Consider the following 20,761-nt stretch of genomic DNA (forward strand, 5'->3'; position numbering starts at 1 on the left):
AGGCTCCAACCCTTCCCCTCCTTAAGCAAAACATCCGGGAGGGGCCGGGGGGGGGGGGCAAAAACACACACACACACACACACACACACCCGCCTTCCCCAAGGGCACCTTGAAGCCCCCCAGTGCCAGTGGCAGGATGCGGGGTGCATTTTGGTACGGGGATCACGCACAAAAGGCCTGGAGGCCACCAGCAGTCCCAGAGCCCGGGGTGTCCCGCCTCGCCCGGTGGGTGGGCGCGGCCCCCCAGTCGCGGGTGGGCGGCGGGCGGCTGGCGCTGCCGTTGCCATGGGGACCGTGGGCGGCCGGGGGGCCGCGGGCCCGGTGTGCACATCACCACCGGGAGATGCCGGCACCGGCGGGGGGGATCCGGGGGCAGCACCCCCAGTGCTGGATGCCCACCACATCAAACCTAGCCAGCCTGCGGGGATCCCATATCCACGCCCCCACACCAAGGACCTCAGAATCCAGCCCCGCCCCTGGATCCTATCTTCCGACACCCCCACGCCCAAGGAACCCCAAAATCCAGCCCCGCTCAGTGTATCCTCTATCCACCCCCTCCCGGGGATCACAAAATCCACTCCTTGCCCCACAGGAATCCCATATCCGGCCTCCCCAGGACCCCAACATCCTCCACATGCCCAGGGCCGATGCTGGCAGACAGACACCCCAGGCGTCCTCCTCGGGTGTCTCCGTGCCTCCCCCACAAGCGAGGCGCTGGGGCGGCGGTCAGGCACACTTGTCCCCCAGGGATGGTACCGAATCACTCGCAGGCCCCCCGTGAGAAATCTGTTTATTGCAAACTGGGGGTGGGGTGAATGGAGGGACAGGGCGACAGCAGGGGACTCCCAGCCTACCTATCCCAGGGTGGGAGGGGCAGTGGGAAGTTGCAAGAGCCAGGCCGGGCCTGGGGGGAGCCAGGGCTGCCACATCCCCCCTCTCAGACCCCAAAGTACCATGCCAGGGAAGCCCATGTTCCTGGGGCTCCTGCCCACTAGCTGGAGGGGTGGGCTGCTGGCTACAAGGGGTGGGTCTGTAGCCACCCCCGAACCCCAGTGCTGTGATGGACACCCCCATTGCTCCCTGCTGACCCCTGGGGAAGGGGAAGCAAACCCTACAGTCTGGCTGGGGTCTCTGCCCACCCCAGGGTGCCTTGACCACCCTCCAGTGATGGGGTTGGGGGGAAACCAGGAGGAAGACTCTCCCGGGGCTGGGCAGGGGGCAAGGGCAGCACAGCCACCATGGGAGACCCCAGAGCAGGGTTGGCAAGGGGATTTGGGGGTGCCAGGTGGGGAGGGTGCAGGCAGAGTGCAGGCAGGGTGCAGGGCAGGGGAAGGCTCCCCCATGTGTCCCTTCATCCCTGCTGCCCGTACCCAGCACCCAGCCCTGCCCATGAGGGGCAAAGCTGCCCAGAGTCAGGGTGGGGAGGGCTCCACACCCCCAGAAAACCCAAAAGCAGCATACTCATCCACCAAAAATAATAATTATGTCACCCAACATGCTCCGTCTATTCTGGAAAAACACAGAGCATCGGCAGCTCGAGGCAAGGGGAGGCAGGGGAGGAGAGGGGTCTCGGCGCCCGGGTTGCCGTGGTGACAGGATGTAAATCTGCCCGCACCTGGCTTCCCCGCATGTATGGGTGCTGGCAGCATGGAGCAGCGGGTCATGGGCACCGGCACGGAGTGTGAGAGTCCCAGTGGGCATCCGGGAGGTTTCTCCTCTCCCTGCTTCGTTTTTCAGTTGTTTTTGCCACCGTCAAAACTGGACGGCACCAGGGGAGATGTTGAACATGGAGGGGTCGAACTTCTGGCCACGGAATGGGGAGCCCTCGGTGTCCCAGCCCTTCTTTAGCATCTCGTGCACCTTCTGCAAAGAGGCCACAGGCTCTCTTCAGCCCAGGGTGACCCCACGCTGCCCCCCATGCCCCTTGCCCTCCCCTGCCCCTTGTCCCACAGGTGTCAGGGCTGCGTGGCCACCCGACCAACGGAAGGGGACATAGGGGACACCAGCAGTCCACCCCGCCTCCACCCCGGTTGGCAGCAGCCACTGCCAAGGGCATACACCACCCCTGCTTCTCCTCACTGCCCAGGACAGGGCAGATGGCACCCAGGGCAGCACCAGGCAGCTCCTGTGTCTGGCTGAGCCCAGACCCATGCGGGTTCATCCCAGAGCAGGGTCAGCTCTGGGGAGAGGCACACAGATGTGGGGCCCGGCAACAGTGCAGGTTTATGGGCATTTGCCAAGATGCCAGGAAGGGGAAGACAGGAGTGAGTGGCAAAAGATGGACCAGCTGAACCTCATGCCCCCACAATGTTGATGTGGGGGGACAGTGAGTGAGGAGGAACTCTGAGATGGAGCAGAGCTGTGGGGCTGCCACATGCTGCACCCTTTTCCTGGGAATGGGACCCTTGGAGAGCCAGTGGGAGGGCCAGGCTGGGCTGGTGGCGCAGGGTGGCTGGCACCTACCAGCTCGTGGCTCTGGGGCTTGCCCTGCAGCTTCTGGTGGTAGTCAAAGGTGAGACGGTCGAGCACAGCATGCTCCTCCTCATCCACTGTGGCCATGGAGCGCTCTTTGTTGATCTTGTCAATGTCGATCTGCTCCTCGCCCTCCAGGATAGCATTCCACCAGTACTCGTCCCCCTTGTTCAGGTTGATCTACGGACAAGGTGTGGGTCAGGGAGTAGGGAAGGGAGCCCCCATCCTGCCCAGGACATGGTACCCCGGCCCATTCCACAGCTCTAAGGCAGCGATGCAGAGCTTGGCCATGCTGACAGCAGCATGGGGCTTGCCCAGGAGCAGAGGTCCAGCTCACAAGGATCCAGCCCCATGGCTGGCAGAGGTGGAGGGATGTTTGTGCCTCCCTCCCTCAGCGGTCCAAGGGTTTTGCACAACCCCACCACAGCCCTCTGCAGCCCCAGCTCAGACCCCAGGGCTGAAATTCTGTCCACACCATGGCTCAAGGCCAGGACCAGTGTCCCTCAGTGGTGTACCGCCCACGGGTGACACCAGCCCGGGGCCGCACGGCTGACTGAGCAGCAACAGAGCCTAGGACTGTCGAACAAGGAGACTGTGTCCGGTGGAGTGTGGGGCTGGGGCTGCTGGCGTGGCATTTCTCACCTTTCTCTAACTCAGAAGGACCCCTGGTCTCAGTTCTCCTGGCACTGGCTCTGTGGGTGGCAGCATGGGTGACAAAGGAGGTGAGAATGTGCTACCTCAGCTCACTGCCAGCACTTGCTTCCCGTGGCACCGTGGCTCGGCAGCAACCCAAGGGATGGATGAGGATGCTCCAGACAATATCCTTGCTGGGAAAAGCCGTTGGCCGTAGCCATGGGCATCCCTGATGCAGTGCCTTGCATGGAGCTGGCTGGCTGGAGGGGCTGTGCCAGGGCCAACGTGAGGCATCTCACACCAGGAACTCTGACCTGCTTTTTGTTTTTCCAGGAAGAGGGAGCTGCTTCCTCCTATGTTATTTTAGCACTAATCCCAGCAGCAGGGCAGATTTACGACATTCATTAGGCTCTGCAAAATCATCAATAAAGGAATACAATTTGCTCAAAACTCCCTGGAAGCTCAACGGCTCCGGAGGGGAGAACACAGGCAGCCATTCCCGTTACAAAGCCAGGCGTCTCCGCAGTGTGAAGAAAAGGAACCAATTAATACAGGAGGGGGTGGCTGGGGCTTAATCCTTCTGGGAGAGCAGAGCCGGTAAAATATTCCAACTTGGGGAAGGCGTTAGTTTTTCCAGCTAGACAGGCATGCTTGTTCTCCTTTTAATTGCACAGTTCCACTTCGGAGGGGAGGGAGAGCTGCCAAGGGTTTGCTCCTGGGCTTCCCAACCCTGGGTAGGCAGGCAAGGGAATGGCAGGAGCCCCCAGAACATCACCCCTCAGCCAGCAAGCCAAGCGGAGGGGCAGCAGCCCTGGCCTGTCCATGCCTGCAGCAGGAGCATCCTCCAGGCTCCTCAGGGTTTGGACCATGAGGAATGTCCCCACAGTGCTGGTGGGGTGTGAGCTTCCCTGGTGATGGCTCCACCACAAGCCATGCTCTCACAGCATCACTGGGGAGCATGTATGGCTTGGTACATCCCTACCAGAGGCAGTCTGATGGCAGAGGAACAGACAGGTGCTGCAGAAGTTCAGGCATCACCCCATCTCCATACCAGAGTACTGGAGGACGGAAAACTCACCCCAGAGTGTCTGGGGATGGAAATACATCCCCCCTCCCTTCCCTACCAAACCTCATTCCTCTGCTGGTGCCCTGCCACCACCCGCGCACCTCTGCAGCCTGCCTGGGGGGATTTGCTCAACCCTCTTTATTCCAGGGGGACAGCTGTCAAAGTGGGACTCACTCCAAGGTGGGAGCCCCACTTTCTGATGTGAAATGCTCATGGTCCAGGGCAAAGGTTGCTCTATCCCTGTGAGTTTGGGGTTTCGTGGTTAGAGGCAGTGCTGGAACACTCACTGTGGACAGGTCTCACCTCCAGGATGGGGGACATGGACACGGGCTGATTTCCTGGACTGTGTCTGCTGATGTTCTCTGTGGAACCAGCCCATGCTTGGCTGAGCATCTGGGCTACAAGAGCTTGCGGTGATGGAGTGCAGCTGGTGCCCTTTCCAAGCGCTTTGGGTGCTCAAAGGTGGGGGTAAGGGAGAGATGAGAGGCTGTGGCAGGTCTCTGGGCAGGTCTCATACACCAGCCCTCATCCACCCACCCACCGAGGAGGCTCTGGCATTTGGCTGACAGCCCCCCATGAGGCTGCAGGCACCCTCAGGGAGAGCTACAGAAATGGGGGCTCCAGGAGGAAGCAGGGCTTTTTCCACAAGGACAAATCCTGACCTGATTATGTTTGTCGCTTCCAGACAAGGCAAAGCTTTGCTGCACTTGACACTACTGCTATGAGTTTCCCAGCCAACAGCTTGGGCTGACCCCCCAGCACCCCAGAGATGCAAACAGTCACTTGCCAGAGGAAGGATGAGGTCCCTGCAGCGTGTCCACACCTTTGGCCAGGCTTCGGATCTGCCTGGTGGGTCCCAAAGGCATAAAAGCCCTGCTGAGTCTTTTGGGGTGCATAGGGAGGCAGGAACAGCCTCTGCAATGGCGGCCTGAGGGGAGGGAGGATCGCAGGGGGCACACTCCAATGCTGTATCCTAAGAGAGCAGCGTCCTCAAACTGAAGTGCTCACTTCCCACAGCCAGTGTCCAAAACATGTCTCAGCCATGTAGGGAAGGGCTGTTCCATTGAAAAGCACAGGGGTAAGGATGGATTGTGAGGAATGACGAGACAAGTCGGCAGGAGGGACCCTCCAGCAGGTGAAAGGCATCACTGGCATGGACATGGCATCATGTCCCATTTCCACACCCTGCTGGGAAGGTTATGACCCCTCATTGTCAGTGCCGGGCTTTGCCATAGCACGAGGTTTCTTCTCCAATCCCAAATACCTTCTCAGAGTTGGAGAGATGCTGCCAAGGGGTCTAAGTAGGTCTTGGGGAGACAACCTCTCTCTGCCTGCTTTCCTACTGGAATCACAGCAGCCCAAAGTCACCCCAAAAGTCACTGGGAGGTGTTTAGGGGGACAGGAGAGGCAGCAGTGGCGTTCCTAGCACTGTGTGGAGGGCAGAGCTGAGAGAGGCATCACGGAATAGTGTCCCCTTGGCCTCGTGGCTCAAGGGATGACAAGCCAAGACTGTAGTATGTGTTCAAGGCAGGACTTGGTGACAAAAGCCCAAGTGTGGATAACAAAGGCTGAGAGGAGGAGAAAAAGAGAGGGAAACGGGGAAAAAATCCTCCACAACGAAAATAATTCCAAATGGTGTTGTGCACAACACCCAACGGGGACTGCTAAAAACAGCTCATGTGAGGTTATTTTAATCTCGCTTTCGACAAGCGAGCGGGTGTGACAGAGAAGGGAGAGCACAGGGATGACACCACACACCCAGGGCCAGGGTACGGTGCAGCACTATGGGCAGGGGGACCATCCTGGGACACAATCCTGAGCAGGAGGAGGTGTGGATAGACCCCTGCCCCGTGTCGGCAGAGCACTCCACTGCAGAATGACACCAGCTGAGTTTTGCTGCCACACACGTGGCTGTGCCAAAGGATGAAATGAGAAATATGTTGGTGTTGGGCTGGCCTACAGCCAGGAGAACCCCATGGAGCAGAAAGGGGAAGGCAGAGTGGCCTCTGAATGCTGGTGAGGGGAGTGCTGTGGTTGGTGGAGAGAGAGTGACACGTAATGAAGAGGATACATGGATAAGACCGCCAGGCAGGATGGGGGAAGCAGAGCTTAGAGGGGTTGTAAGGCAAGACAAACTTCCCAGGATAAGAGCTGGAGGAGCAGGGAGGTTGGTTTTGGAGCATCTGTGAACGGCATCCCAGAAGGAGGAGGACAGGGAGGCCAAGGATGATGAAAGAGCTGTAACAGCAGACTGGAGAACAAGGGGTTGACAATCCCTGACATGTCCTGCAAGAGCACAGGGAACTCAACAGCCTCTCTGCACAGAGCTGGGACCTTCCCAGATGGACAGGACCAAGCAGGAGAGATTTTACCCCCTTGGCGCACAGACTGAGCTCTGCTGCAGGGATCACCTCAACTCACAAAACACAAACACGCAGCACCGAGGAGTTCCAAGCAGTCCCCAAGGTGGACAGGATCTCCTCAGACAACCCCAGCACTGGCACTGGGTGAGTTTGGTTTTGTCTGCATCATCATTCTGCCAGGGAACACCATCCCTGGGTCCCATGGAGGCAAGCCAGGCAGCACCTCGCAGGAGGAAGACATCCCCAACAGCTGCATTTGAAGCTCACATGGAGCTATACACAAACGGGGCTACAGAAAGGGTCTGTACGCCCCGTCAGCCCCAACCAAACCCCAACAGCTCCATCCAGGCGCTGAACAAAGCAATTCATTCCCACAGGGTGGGTGTCTCCTGATGAATGAATCAGGAGGAGTCGCAAACGACTTCTGGCTACTCTGAGCACAGGAAAAGGAGATGCTCCTGGGCAAGAATTCCTCACGCTGCTCCAGTTACCTTACAGTTCTTCAAGCGAGATCTCATCCCACCATCAATATGTTGGCAGTCAGCTGGAGATCCTCACAACCCTGGGTTCATGCTAATTCGAGGCAAGACCCAGCTCTGGAGCTGGGGGTGATGGGCCCACTCTGCTTCCCGTGCTGCCCGTGGCCACTTCAGAAGGCCCCAAGTCTCACTCCGCCTACACCATTCCCAGCCTCTGATGGGTATTGAAGACCCATCACCTCCCTTGCTGATCCTGAGAACACCCACCCAGGACTCCCTTCCGTGCTGGAGAGCAGCCACCCGTTGGGCCATCTCCTCTTCAACAAGTTTACACTTTTCCAGGATTGTTTCCTTTCCCAGATTAGCTAATTTTCAAGATGTTTATGAACATTTACAAAATGCATGTAAAAGAAGCCACAAACCTCCTTTTCCACATCCCTCCACTAGCCTGACAGCATTGGAGAATCTCCTCTCCCTTGCAGTGACCTCACTCATCCTTTTGGCCCCAGCCTGTCACTTGGGGTACAACCCGTGGTGGTTTGGGCTAGGCCTTCCTTGGTGACCAGTTTGTAACCAAGGAAGGGTCCAGATTTACCCAGTATTCCCTACGATTTTTATGTAAGCCAGGCTATAAGAAGAGAGGAGGAGAGACCTTCGCTCTCTTTCCTTCCGGCGGCCTGGAGGTGCAGGTTCCCTGCTGTTGAGTCTGCCGTGTTGGGGAGCGAGGCCTGGTTAGGCCTTGCTGACCTTGGGAGGCAGAGGTTGCCGGCGATCGTTCCAGAGCGACTCTCGGTTGTCCCAGGAGAGTAGTGAGCTATTTTCTTTGCTAACTTTTTTTTAGTTGTTAGATATTGGGTCACTAATTGGGATATATATATATTTTATTTTAGTTTTGTTCCCTTTCCCTTCCCCCTTCCCTTTCCCTTGTGAAATTGTATATTTTAATTGTATATAAGTGTAAATATATTTATATATCTCACTTTGGTTGTCTCTCTCATTTCGGGTTTTCTTAGTTTTTTTCTCCCTCTTCTCCCTGAGGTTTGGGGGGGGGGGACTTCTTGTGGTAAGGTTTGGAGACTTGGCAGGGAGCCAGCTTCAAACCATATCACATCCCTACGGATTGGCAGTGGCTGGGTGACACTGAGTAGCCTCCCTACACACCATCTGCAGCATTCCCGAGTCTGGCAGCACATTCCCACTCCGTTTCCCATTCAGGGGGCTTGGATTTGGGTGCCCATCTGCTGACACTCTTGTGTCATGGGGTGAAAGGCTTGGAGCCTGCTCCCTCCCCCACAGGGATGGCATGTATCCCCTCCTGGGTCTAACAACAGCCTTGGGACTCCTGAAACTCTTCTGGAAACTCTGCTTGGAAAAGGATAGGGCAAAGATGGCCACAGGAAGCAAAATCCCACTCCCAGCACAATCCTGGCCCCCAAACTGGCACAGGAGTCTGGGAACTGTTTGACACTTGAGATCCCAGGGTGATGGGCAGAGCCCCCACAATAGCTCCAGCTGTGGACACAGGTGAACTCACACCCTCAGCCTGCACATCTGGAACACACCAGAAATAAGGCTTGGGGCTGGGAATCCACCATTAACACACAGCTGGGTGCCAGCAGCCCCTGGACCACTTGGACGGGGATGATTTGGGGCAGCAGTCACACAGCAAACCACAGGCCTGCTGAAGGCAGACAGAGAACGAGCCACAGTGTCCACTTCAAACAGGTTAAGTAGGAATCCCATGGCAGGACAGAAAGGAATGGCAGGAAACAGGCACCTGCCAAGATGCCAGGGCCAGAGCAGGGCCAGGAGAGTCGGAGGGCAGAGTCAGCAAGGCCAGGTGTGCAGGACCGGCGCTGCAGTGCAGGGGCCTGAGCTGGGATCGGGGACAGTGATGACACCCAGGTAACAGCTGTGCTCCCCCGCCTGCAGCTGGAGCTGGGGACCCCCTTGCCCAGCCTGACAGATGTGCTGCTCAGCCAGCACCCTGAGGGGCACCTCAGGAGCAGGGGAGGCAAGGCATGGCACACAGGAAAGGACAGCATGAGCCAGATGTTGGACAGGCAAAGCCGGATATATATCTTTTCCCAGAAAAGAAGCCTTTTCTTGAGCCTTTTCCATCTGGTTCAAACTTTCAGCTGCTGCAGTTTCCCAGGTCAAGCCTAGTGCAGCTGCAAGCCAAGGAGACATGGATGGTGCAGACTGCCCTTACCAAAATGCACTTCCCGGGCTCCAGGCTCCACAGGGAACTCTCCGTATTGATCTTGTGGGTGAGTTTCCCTTCCATGAGGACATGCTGGCTGCTCCCCTCCAGCACCGCTACGCGAATTGTGCCACTGCTGATATCCACAGATACCTGGAAACACAGAGAGAGAGACAATAATCCGGAGTGTTCCTGCTTGCCCTCTCACTGTGTGAGCTGGGGTGTGGGGTCAAGTGCACTCGCCAGGGATGAGAGAGAGAAGAGCTTCCAGCACTGCCTGCAGCGGGAGGGTGGGAATCCCGCTGTCATCTCATAGCAAACAGTGACAGCTTGGAGGAGTGAGGGAACCTCTCCAAGGAGGAAAGGCAGCACAGCTCAGCAATTGGGGCCCTTGAAGGATTCGAGGTAGCTGGTTCTACCCAGTGCCTCAGTTTCCCCACAGAGAAAATGTGTACCTGTAATGCTACAGGCCTCCACACAGCACTCAAAGGTTGGCACCTACTTGCTGTGACTGAAGCTCTTTAGGAGCAGGGTGTGTGCCCCTCTGTCACCATGATGAGCTGGGCATGGGTGTGTGTCATCCTGGTGGCTGAGCAGGGCCAATTTGGGGGGTTCCTACACCAGGGCTGCAGCAGCTCGTCCCCCCTTTGCTGCACTGTGCCGAAAGCAAACTCCTTGGCTCTGCTTCCGCTGCTGGAGCCAGCTCTGGGCTTGGCCCAGGCCTCCCATCAGGCGTGCGAGGAGGGGCCGTGTGCAGGAGGAATGCTGCGGCACAGCTCCCCGGCACGGCTCCCCCGCTCCCTGCGATGGGGACAGCTCTGTCCCCAGGAATGGGGCCAGCTCCCGCCCACAGCAGCCATATGGGGAACCCTGCTCCGACCTGCCACGCAGGTGACATGGCTGTCCCCTGGGGAGACAGAGGCAGCCTGTGACAGGCACGCAGTATCCTTGGTCTCCGGAGAGACCATATGCTCTCTCCTGTCCCCTTCAGCGCTGAGCTGCTGCCAGCAGAGCCCGCACCAGGCCAGGGGTTGCAGGGAAGACCTGGCTGGGAAGGGGCAGGATTGTGGCCCCCGGCACTGGCCCGAGAGGAGGAGACTGCGGTGAGATTTGCCTGCATTCTCTCCCAGAGTTCCCCCAGATCTTCCTCCCGCTCTGCAGATCTCATTTGAAATGTTATTACATTATCCATTACCTAGGAGATTTCCAGCGGCTCACTAGCTCCATGCAGGCAGGAGACAGGCAGAGCTGCTCCAGCAAGGGAGGGCACCATGGTCGGGTCTGACTGATGTCACCTGGGTACAGCCCCTGAACCTGCTGTGTGTGACAGGGAGCTGCCAGGGCTCTGGCAGGAGCAGAGGAGGCTCAGCACACACAGCACAGGGTGACACAGGACTAAGCTCCGACACAATGGTGGGGAGCAAGACCACGGTCACCGGGGATCAGGGAAGGAACATGAGGATGGGAGAGAACAACTGGCTGTCACCCGGCATGTGGCTGTGGACAGCCTCTACGAGAGCAGTTGCTCCTGGATGGGAAACACCTCCAGAGGGGCTGAGCATGGAGCAGCTCCCTCCAGCCCAGGGCTGAGGTCTCACTTCAGGGATGAGGTGTGAGGATGAGGCTCTGCCTTCTGCCACCACTACCCGCCCAGGTCCCCGGGTGCAGGGCAAGGCTGCTGATGCCAGGCTCTCAGCACGGCACAGGGCCTGTCCAGAAGGGGTCCAGGGAAAAAATGGAAGGTGACTCCCGAGTCACCTTCTGAGGGGGCTTCTTTGTGGTGTGGAGGGTCGGGGAGGCTGGACACATGGAAGGCACAGATGCAGCATTGTGGCTTTGGGATCCACAGGGACAGGAGTAACCAAATGTGAGAGGGGTTTTATTCCCAGCACAAGGCAGCTGTTGGAGCTAAGGGGCAGCTTCAAGGTGGCTCTGGGACCAGCCAGGTGTTGGGAGAGGGAGCAGAGAAACCCAAACGGAAGAAGGGATCCAAACTGGGCAGCTTTCACCCAGTCCCTTCACTGTGCAACCAGCCAGAGTGAGAAGCAATTGCAACACCTGTTTCTATAACTGCCCAGCAAGAAGGTCTCGCTCGGCACACCAACCCCCCAGGAGCGGGGACAGGGTACAGGGGCAGAGCACACCCCGCTGGAGAGCCCTGCCCCTCTGTGCATGGAGGGACATCTCTGAGAGGACTCACATATGCACAGGGTAGTGCCTGTGGACAGTCCACACCTGGGGGAAGGCCAAGAGCAATTCTGCAAGGAGCACATCACCCTGAAAGCACCCCAGAGGCTTCAAGGCTGCCTGTCCCTTGCCATGCACTCCCTATGAGCACCTCTGACCCCCAAAACTCCTGGTTGACTCAGTGCTTCCAAGGGAAGCCAGCTCTCAGCTCTCTGCCACGGCTTTTACACCACAGCGATTTCTGCACACGGAACGCCCACACCCGCCCACACAGATCAAACAAGCAAACACAGACTGAGAGAGGAATCAAGCTTGTCTCCTCCAAGTCCAGCAGAGAGAGAGGCCTAGAGTCATTATCTCTATTTAAGCGCTCGGATAGGTGGGCCTCTGTTGCACCCATAAGTAGATCAGATAGGTGGGGACCAGGGAGAAAGATGCTCCCACCTACTCCATTGCCCATTCCTACTCCAAGGACACTTCTTCTGAGCTCCATACAAGGAAACCTTAAGCTCACCAGAGCAAAAATGTGCCATAGCAACAGCCCAAATCCCAAAAAGTGTCATAAGGAAGACTGTGAGCAGCATTAGAGCTGGGCAGACTCTGAGCCCAGGGACCAAATAGGGAGATTTTTAATTTCACCTGGGCAGGCAAAAGCCAAAAACCTGATAATTTTTTAAAAATATGAAGGTGTGTGAATGCAGGGGAATGCTGCTCTTATACAGGAACCCATCAACAACACAACCAAAGTCCATGGAGCTTTATAATAGCTCTGCACCCTCCTGCTCTGGCCCAAGACTCAGCCTGCCTGCTCCCATTCCCCCGAGGCTGAAGAAGAATTAAAGAATCACTTGGAAATGGAAACTCAGCTGCCAAGGGGAGCCCCAAGAGGCATGAACAAACACCAGGAGACAGAGCACAAGGAGAAGGGAAGTCCAGCGCCTGAACAGCCGACTGCTCTGAGGGCAGCATGGGCAGACATCAGGGCAAGGGCAGGCAGAGTCGTGTGCCCATGGGCACTGGTGTGGGAAGGGGCTGTCCTGAAACCCCCTCCACTCTGAGGCGCAGGACTTTTCCACAGTGACGGCAAAGTCTTGAGCCAAGGAAAGGTCAGGAAAACGTATCCTGTCTCCACTCCCATGAGCTCCTCCAGGCCCCTGCATCATTCCATGGCCAAGGACAGGGCAGACAGAGCCCAGTGTGGATTTTCTGGCAAGGACACAACTCCCCCGGCAAGGAGGGCACTTTTCCATGGGCAGGGAGAGGCATTGTGATTGCAGTACGATGCGGAGGAATGGAACATCCGTCTGGATGGGCCGGAATCCTTCCAAGAAACAGCCTGGGTTTGTTTTAGAGACCTGCTGGGAGAGATGCATCTCCCAGGGCCCTGCTGTGCCTGTGGCAGCCATGTGCTCCCTCACCCCTCTGGCCCAGGCTGCTGCTGCTGCTGCTGTTGCCAGTGACACTCCTTGGCATGCCGAGGAGCTGTGTAGGCTGAAGCGGGTGACAAACCCCAGTGTGCTCCTTTCAGCCGCCCTGGAAGCAGAGGAGAGCAGGAGGTGGGGGAGTACAGGCTTCCCAAATGGAAAAATACAGAATCAGCCATGGGGAGGGCAACACTCGAAAGAGTTTGAACTTCTGGGTCCAACTAAGACTAGCCATGGGAGGAAATAAAAGCAGTGAAGAAAAAACGTGATCACAAGCAGAGCAGAGAGGTTCCTGCCTGAGCCAAGCAGGAACCTCTCTGCCTCTTGCCCACACAGCCAGCCAAGGAGAAGGGCTGGCCCTCAGCCTGTACCCCAGACCAGCTCCCTTCCACCCAGACCAGGTCAAGCCACACACAGGCTGTGCCTGACGCAGTTCTGCAGTGCCAGAAAAGCTGCTCCAGCAGCTCCCACTTCCAAATGGAAGGCACCAGAGGCACAACTGAGGAAGGGGCATCCATCAACAGCCAGGCTCCGAAACCCATGTTTGAGTGTGCAGGTGATGGAAACAGAGAGAAAAAGTGCAGAAAGGGCCAGGCAGTGCCAGAGAGCCTGGCTGGGACAGAGTAGAGGACACTGCAGCTCAACAGGAACATGAGCAGGCTGGGACCATCAGTCCCCACCAGACACACACCAGAGAAAAAAGCACAACCACATCCTTCTCTTGGAGTACAAAGGATAAGGAGCCTTCCCATTCCAAACACAGCTTCCTGGGAAAGCTGGGCACCCTGACGGAAAGGGAAATGCTAAAGACACACCAGCAACACCACTTTACCTGTTTGCCTTTGACGATGTGCTTGGGCACAGGCACTTTAATTTCCAGGTCGCTGTAGTCTTGGGACCAGGTGTAATTCTCTCGCACAGCTCCATTGTAGCTGTCAGGGTTTGTCTGGAACTGTTCCTGTCTCCTGGTGGGGGGAGAAAGGGGTGACATGTTAAAGGTCGGAGCCTGGAGAGAGCAGGAAGCCTGAAAGCAGGATGCAAGAAGCCCAAAGGAAGGGCATAGACTCTGCTCGGCCGTCCTGCAGCATCCCCAACACTGGGCTGCTGCCCAGCCTCTCCTTCACTGCTGGCTCTACATAAGGGAGCAGGTCCAGGTCAGCAGCCCCAGGACTCAGAGGGACCCTGGCCACCCTGCCCGTCGCAGGTGACTTGCAGTTCCCTCGCCCCAGTGTGCCACAGTGGCAGTCAGGCCGCTGACAGGACAACTGGTGAGACACAAAATGATTTGGCTGCCCAAAAGGTGCAGAGCTGGCACCTGGTGGGCTCGGGGTGCCTTTCTGGCCACCTCCACTCAGCAAAGAGCTCCTCGTCCGGTCCACCTTCCATCACAGCTGGAGCAGGGACACTGGCATGTGATGGGGGGGTGTGGGCTGTCCCCCAAGCCACTGCCATGGCTGCAGAGGTGGTGGCCCATGGCCGTGACCTGAGTTCACTGTGAAAACACAGCACTGTTTTTCCCCATCCTGATTACAGTGTTTGAGAAAGCCACCAGCTGCCATGACCAGGGCAGTTGGTGACACAGAGGTGATGGAGCTGCAGAGCAGGATGCCTGAAGAACCAGCCCAGGGTGCCTGAAAAGTGGATCATGAGCAACACTGAGCACAACACTGCCTCTTCCAGCTGTGGAAACCTCAAGAAAGCCAAGGAGACAGCTGAAGGGGTAAAATGGGGTTTATGAGATCGATAAGCAATAATTAATACAGTGTTTCCAGCCAAGAAAGGAAATTGCCACACCCGTGTCCCTTTCAGCTGCTGGGCTGGCAATCTATTCCACTGAACCCTCACAGGGAGGGCTTTCAAATAAAATCAAATCTCCTCTAAAGATAGCTGCAATGCTAACAAAAGGCAGAATTATTTTAAAATGTTTTGATACACACCTAGACTTCAACGTGGAGCTGGATAAACATGGGGCTCAGGGACTAATGTAAGGGGGGCCAGTGAAGAGCAGCCCCAGGGCACAGTCGGTCCTGGGGAGCATATCTCCCCGTGTCCCGCTGCCTTCCTGACACCCCCACACTGCGGGACCCTCTTCCAGCACTGGGCGGGGGTGGCTCCAGCAGCACGGCACCCTGAGGATTATGTAAGACCCAACGATTTTAATTAAATTAGGCTGTAAGACGGTCGGAGGGGGCTGTCAAAGGCGCTGTACACACCTCCCCCTTTTTTTTCTCTCAGTGGTTTCACGGAGTGCACTGAGGGTTTCACCCACCCTGTTACACACACCTGTGGCCCAGGGTGGTTCTGATCCGCTCCAAGGCATTGCAGGCAGTACTGAAAACAGCAGTATCTGCGGGCTCCCACCCTCAGCTGGCCATTTCGGGGGGTACCACATCATTTTTCAGGCATCTTGGCCTTGCCTGGCAGTCACCCATTGGGTGCCCATTGCCATGGAAACGGGGTTGGCATGGCAGCGCGCACCGGGCTGGCGCGTTGGCTCCAGCTGTCGCTTCCCAACCGCCCCCAGATTGTAGGAGTTGAACAGGCTGGAGGGCGAGAGGGGGAATGGTGCAGGCGACCAGGGGCTGTGGTGACAGGGTCTGCGGGGCCCCACACGCACTCTACGGGAAGCAAACACACTGAAACGCAGCAGCACGTCCCCAAGCACCATCTCACGTGTCCCCTGATCCCCACCCAGAACCAGCCTAGCGGTGGCACCCAGTTTTGTTCTCAGGGCACAACTGTCCCAGAGACCACCCCACAACAGCCCCTGGCAGGGAGGAGGGTCTGTGTGCAGCCTGGGACAGCTTGGCTGGTTAAGTGCCCTCACAGGACTTGTCCCCACGCTGTGAGGTCTGCCCAGGCATGGCAGAGCTTCACGGGGCTCCTGCCCTCCATCCCCTCCATCCTCCTGCCCTCCATCCCCTCCACCCTCACATGATGAACCAGAGGATAAACCTGTCCCAATGTTAAACCCAGTTGGTTTTTTTCCTCCTAAAAGGGTGTTTCCTGCTAAGTGGCGTGGGCCCCTTTCTCCTCCTCTGTGACCTTCAGGGGCAGCAGTGTGGGGGGCTTTTCAACACCCCACAGTCATACCCACAGCACCCTTCAGTTCTCTGCAGCCTTCCTTCACGAGAAGCCCAGCTTTCCAGCACAGTGGTCACACCAGCCAAAGCACAGCCCACCCTGCTCTTCCCAAACCTGCCAGCAAGACACGTGGGAGAAGGTGGGTCAACTGGGAGTTGCCATCACAAGTGCTGGTGGCTCCCCGCAATCAGCAAAGAACCAGACAAGAATCAACAAATGGCTGTTTCCCCCAGGCTGTTCCCCTTTGGGCCTTTCCTGGGAAGAACTCAAAGGGCACAGGAGAAGGCAGAGGGCCCGGGTCAAGCCAAAGCTTGTAAGAGCAGATGCAGAGCATCAGAGATGGGAGAAACCCACCGGTGCAAATGCACACATGGTGAGACACCAGCTGCAAATGCCTCATGGCCTCAGCACAGATAAATACAGCAGCCACTCGCTGCCACAAAACCACCAGGTCTGTCCTGGATATGCCTCCTCTTCCTCAGCAGAACAGCACTGGGACTGAGCAGATCCCAGCCAGGCGGTTCTGGATGTTATAGCCCCTCTCAGAGCTTACTCAGCATGAACTCACAGCAGCCCCAGAAGGAGCCACCCTGCATGACTCCCACAGGGAAACTGAGGCAGAACTCATTCTGCAAGGATTACGTCCAATGTCTGTTTGCACAGTGTAGCAGGTGACAGCAGTCTTCCTCCCAGTCCAACCAACCCTGCAGGACAGCTCTGTCCCAGCTCCCCCTGACATTACTGGGGCAGGGCTGGGTGACAGAGGAATGTGTCACAGACACCTCTGCCTCCATGTGCAGCTCACTGGATAAGCTCAGCTCTGCTGCCTCGGCCTTGCAGCCCTGACAGCCTGGCTGGCAACATGTGCCCCAGCCCTGCTCATCTGGCTTCAGAGGGAGAAGTTCCCCCTCATGCCTAAACCACTCTCCAGACGTGGCTGCCTGTCCTGAGGGTGTGGGTTCTGGTGCCATGGCTTCTTTGCTCCTCTCTGCCCCAACACTCAGCCCAAACCGCTCCAGCCCTTCCCCCAAGACACCACCAACCTCTGCTCCAGCCATTTCCAATGTTAAAAATCCATGGATGTGAGAGTAAATGGGCTTTGTGTCCCAGAATAGGATCACAGTTGGACTCATGAAGTCTGGATAATTCTCCTGCAAGTGTAAACACTGGCTCTGAAGCCATGGAGGATCCAGGGTAGTGAAGGCAGGCCGCAGCAGTTAGGTGCTACTGACAAACAGCTGACAGCTCTACTACCTCGGGAGCAACTCTTCCTTTCCTGGAGTTTTTCCAACCAGATCTCTGCCTGGTCCAACTGTGCTTAGCACATGCCGGCGGCAGTCCAGAATTGGACCCTGCTCCTTGGCTGGGAGGCAGCTTCCCTCATCATCCACAGGAGACAGCCCTGGCTCATGGCACGCTGGGCTGAGCCATGACGCCATGCCGGAGGTGGCTCTCCTGGCCAAAGGCATCCCTCATGCCACTTCAGCAGCGCCACTGTGCAGCAGGTGAGAGAACCTCTGGCACAAACACCACAGCTGGGAGCTGTCCCCGTCCCCAGACCCACCAGGTGAAGAGGGAGGCCAGATCCAGTGCACAGGGCAGGTTGGGTGGCGATCATCCCAGCAGCATGGCTGCTCTCGGTGCAGTGGTCACCCACCGGGCTGCCGGAACGCCTGCCAGGCCAAGGCGGGTGGTGGCAAGGCTGAGGGAAGGGAGGGTGACAAGGCACCAGCTTTTAAACCTGAGACTTTGGCACCGCATGCACTTGGCTGCCGGGTGGTGGGGATGGTGGGGGTGGGTCTATGTGTTCTGTCTTGTTCTATTTTTGCTTGCAATGTGTCATTTTGGGGGAGGCGAAACCTTTAACAATGCACTGTCGAGAAGTAGCCGATCTGTTCCCCATTCCTCAGAGCTACACGGCACAGCACGGGTGCACTGTCCCTGGGACCAGAGCCACTCCCTACGTGCAGGGTGAGACCCTTGGCAGCAGCACAAGGGGACAGGACCCCCTGAAATGTGGCAGTTCTGGCCCTGGCAGGCAGGCTGGATGGCCAAGGGTGGGGCCACATGTCGAGCCCCATACACAGATTTCTGGGCATTTCTTACTCCGGGATTCCCAGCTCCGTTGGTGATGCTCAATGAGCCAAGCGATGTGGAAATGGTGACAGTGATCCTCGCTCTGTGGACATTTGGCTGAACACGTTTTTGTCCTCAGAGCCCAACAGCTGTGGCACCAGCTCTGTGAAAGCAGCATTGGACATAAACCAAGAGAAGGAACCAAACACACCAAAGGATCTGGTTAATGTTTGATTCAAGGAGAAGCAGCACAGCTCACTGATTTCCTCTTCTTTGAGGAGTCTAGGTGCAAGAATGCAAAAGTTGAGGAATAGGCACAGCAGAATGGGAGCAGTTGTTCTTCAGCCTGAGGCTCAGGAGGAGCAGCGGTGGGAAAGCATCATGGGAAGGAGCTAATATGGGCATAATCCCAACAAACTATTTTTTCCCATAAAAAAGAAGGAAAACATCCCAAGGATTTTCAGAACTTAAGGAAACTAATCCTCTCAGCCTAGAGCAGCTCCGCTTTGTGAGGCAGGACCCCTGTCCTCTCAGGAAGGAGGCTGACAGAAATCTGGAATACCTGGATCCAGCAGAGTCAGGCATGCCACGGCTCGATGTCCAGTACAGCAAGTGCCCTCTAGTTACTGTCATTCTCAGAAAGCTTCGTCTGGGGCTGGCACTGCTGTTTGCTCTTAGTCAAGGTAAATTATTTAGGCAGCTTTAAGGAAAACATGTCAAGCCAGATGTGAAGGTGGGTGGATAAGAGAAACAACTGCCACAGCTGAAACTGGGCAGTGGAACTGGCCAAGGCCAAAGGGGATGATGTGGGGAGAAAGTTAGGCTGGCAACCAATCTTTCACGGCAAACAATCCAGCATAGGCAGAAATGGAAACTCAGATCCACTCCCTTTCTGCAACACTGCTCCTGAGGGAGTTATTTCCAATAGCCCCCCTCTACCTGCACTCTGCCATCACAACACATCCTATCAGGTCCCACAAGCACATCCAAACCGCCAGAGACAGCCTCTCCCCTGCATCACACCTTCCTCCGTTTGAGTGGGGAAGCAGAGGTAATGGTGTACAGAATCACCCTGGCAGCAGACAGCCCAAGATGAACACCCCAGCTCCGTGTTTAACCACTGTCAGAGGCCCTGTGCGATACATGAAACTGTCTTCAAGCTCGGGAGGTTGCCAAGAATGGAAAGATCTCATTAATAATGAAGTTCTGAGCAAGCAGGAAAAGAGAAAATCAGGCACACTGCATCTGCGTGCCTAACCCAAATCTGCATGTAGCGAGTGGGGCCTGCTAGGACATGCTCCGCACACTGTCAATCCAGACGGCATTTACTGCAAGGAGCAGACATTTAGATCCAGGCTGCTGCTCCATGACAGCAGCCGAGAGCAAGTCTCATCCATCAGCATCATTAATCCCACAGCACTGGCACTGCAAGGACTCACAGAGGCACCCGCACATTCAGGTCAGGAAGAGAAGCTGCTGCTGAAACACACAGTTGCCTGTGGCACCCAGCCCCGCTGCAGGATATTGGCCCGGCTGCAACAAGGGCTGGTCCCACCTGCTTGTCTGGGAATACTGCCCTGGGGTGCGGAGCTCCAAGGCAGACACCTTGCTGCAGCTCCCAGTACCAGCACTGCCAGGGCCCAAGGCATGGTGGGAGATGGGTCCTGCCTCCAGCATGCTGTGGCCGCATCGTGGCCCCATTCAGATCTTCCCGTAGCTCACAGCTGGCTTTGCTTGGCTCAAAGTCTCTCAGTGGGCTCCCCCACGAACGGGGAGGGTGATGTAGAGGAGGATGAGGAGCAATCGCCGTCTGTCCCCTTGAAACTGCTGCTGCAGGTTGCACAGGGCTGCTGGGAACCAGCACCATGTCAGCAGCCACCATCCTGCTGTGGCAACAGTTGGGTCACCCACACAGGGTGGCTGGTCAGGCCCCTGGTAGCCTCCAGGCCTTCACACTATCACAAATGCTCCCTCCCTCCCACCTTGCACTACACCTGTATCTCACCCTCCCAGCACTAAGGGAGCTGCATGCAGCCCACTGGGCCAGACACCATGGTGGGAGAAGGGGGCACGTGCCAGCTGAGTGCACAGGCAGCAGACGGGGGGATGGCAGAGCTTGCTCTGCATCGCTGCGGAAAGGCCACGCTCACCCGATGGCACCAGCATGCGCACCAGAATACAGACTTACCGGAATACAGATTTCCAGAACTCCTGGCTCCTAGCCTTCCCAATGAGAACTCAAAGTGCATTGAGCCACAGGAAGGTCTGTGCAACCCAAACAGCTGCTGTCAAGCCTCAGCTTGAGCTGAACAACAGCCAGAGCTAAAAAACTCCAGCTTTTAAGATGAATTTGAAGAGGATCAAGCATACTGTCTGCTCCTCAGGATTCCAACTGCAGCAACAGGTACGGAAGGCAGAGGTTTAACGTCTTTGGAAAGCTGCATTCCCAAAGCTGCAGGGATTGCGTGAGTGGAAAATCCCAGGTTTGTGCTCCTTCTGCAGGCATGCTGTGAAGGAACCTCCCCCTCACCTCCAGACTTAACATCTTTTGGCATCAAAACATCAGGATGGTTGCAATTTGCCTCTTGGGGTTCTGCCTGGGAAGTGCCATGGCTATATAATGGCCAGTCTTCGCGAGCGAAGATTTGGGAAAGGTCATTAACCCTTCAAGCCTGCGCAGTGGCTTTTTTTAGGTGAGACACAGCGTGCGCTGAACTGAGCCCACCCTTTAATCCTGAGGTTCATCTGCCGGGGCCGAGCAAGCTTGGACAGTG

The 20,761-nt window shown here is 56.8% G+C and overlaps 1 protein-coding gene across 1 annotated transcript in view; it reads right to left on the reverse strand.

Annotated features, from left to right (window-relative positions):
- Positions 1-772: 772 nt before the first annotated feature.
- NUDCD3 (NudC domain containing 3) overlaps positions 773-20,761 on the reverse strand; it is a 31,197-nt gene continuing 11,208 nt past the window's right edge. The window contains exons 3-6 of the mRNA XM_017837347.1: positions 13,660-13,792; positions 9,226-9,369; positions 2,464-2,652; positions 773-1,863 (exon numbers count right to left, since the gene is read on the reverse strand). Of these exons, the coding sequence (XP_017692836.1) occupies positions 1,753-1,863; positions 2,464-2,652; positions 9,226-9,369; positions 13,660-13,792 (577 nt within the window). The 3' untranslated portion in view covers positions 773-1,752. The remainder of the gene's footprint in view (positions 1,864-2,463; positions 2,653-9,225; positions 9,370-13,659; positions 13,793-20,761) is intronic.

The sequence above is a fragment of the Lepidothrix coronata genome, unplaced genomic scaffold (genome assembly GCF_001604755.1).
Source record: "Lepidothrix coronata isolate B3197 unplaced genomic scaffold, Lepidothrix_coronata-1.0 Scaffold301, whole genome shotgun sequence".
NCBI classification, from domain to species: Eukaryota; Metazoa; Chordata; class Aves; order Passeriformes; family Pipridae; genus Lepidothrix; species Lepidothrix coronata.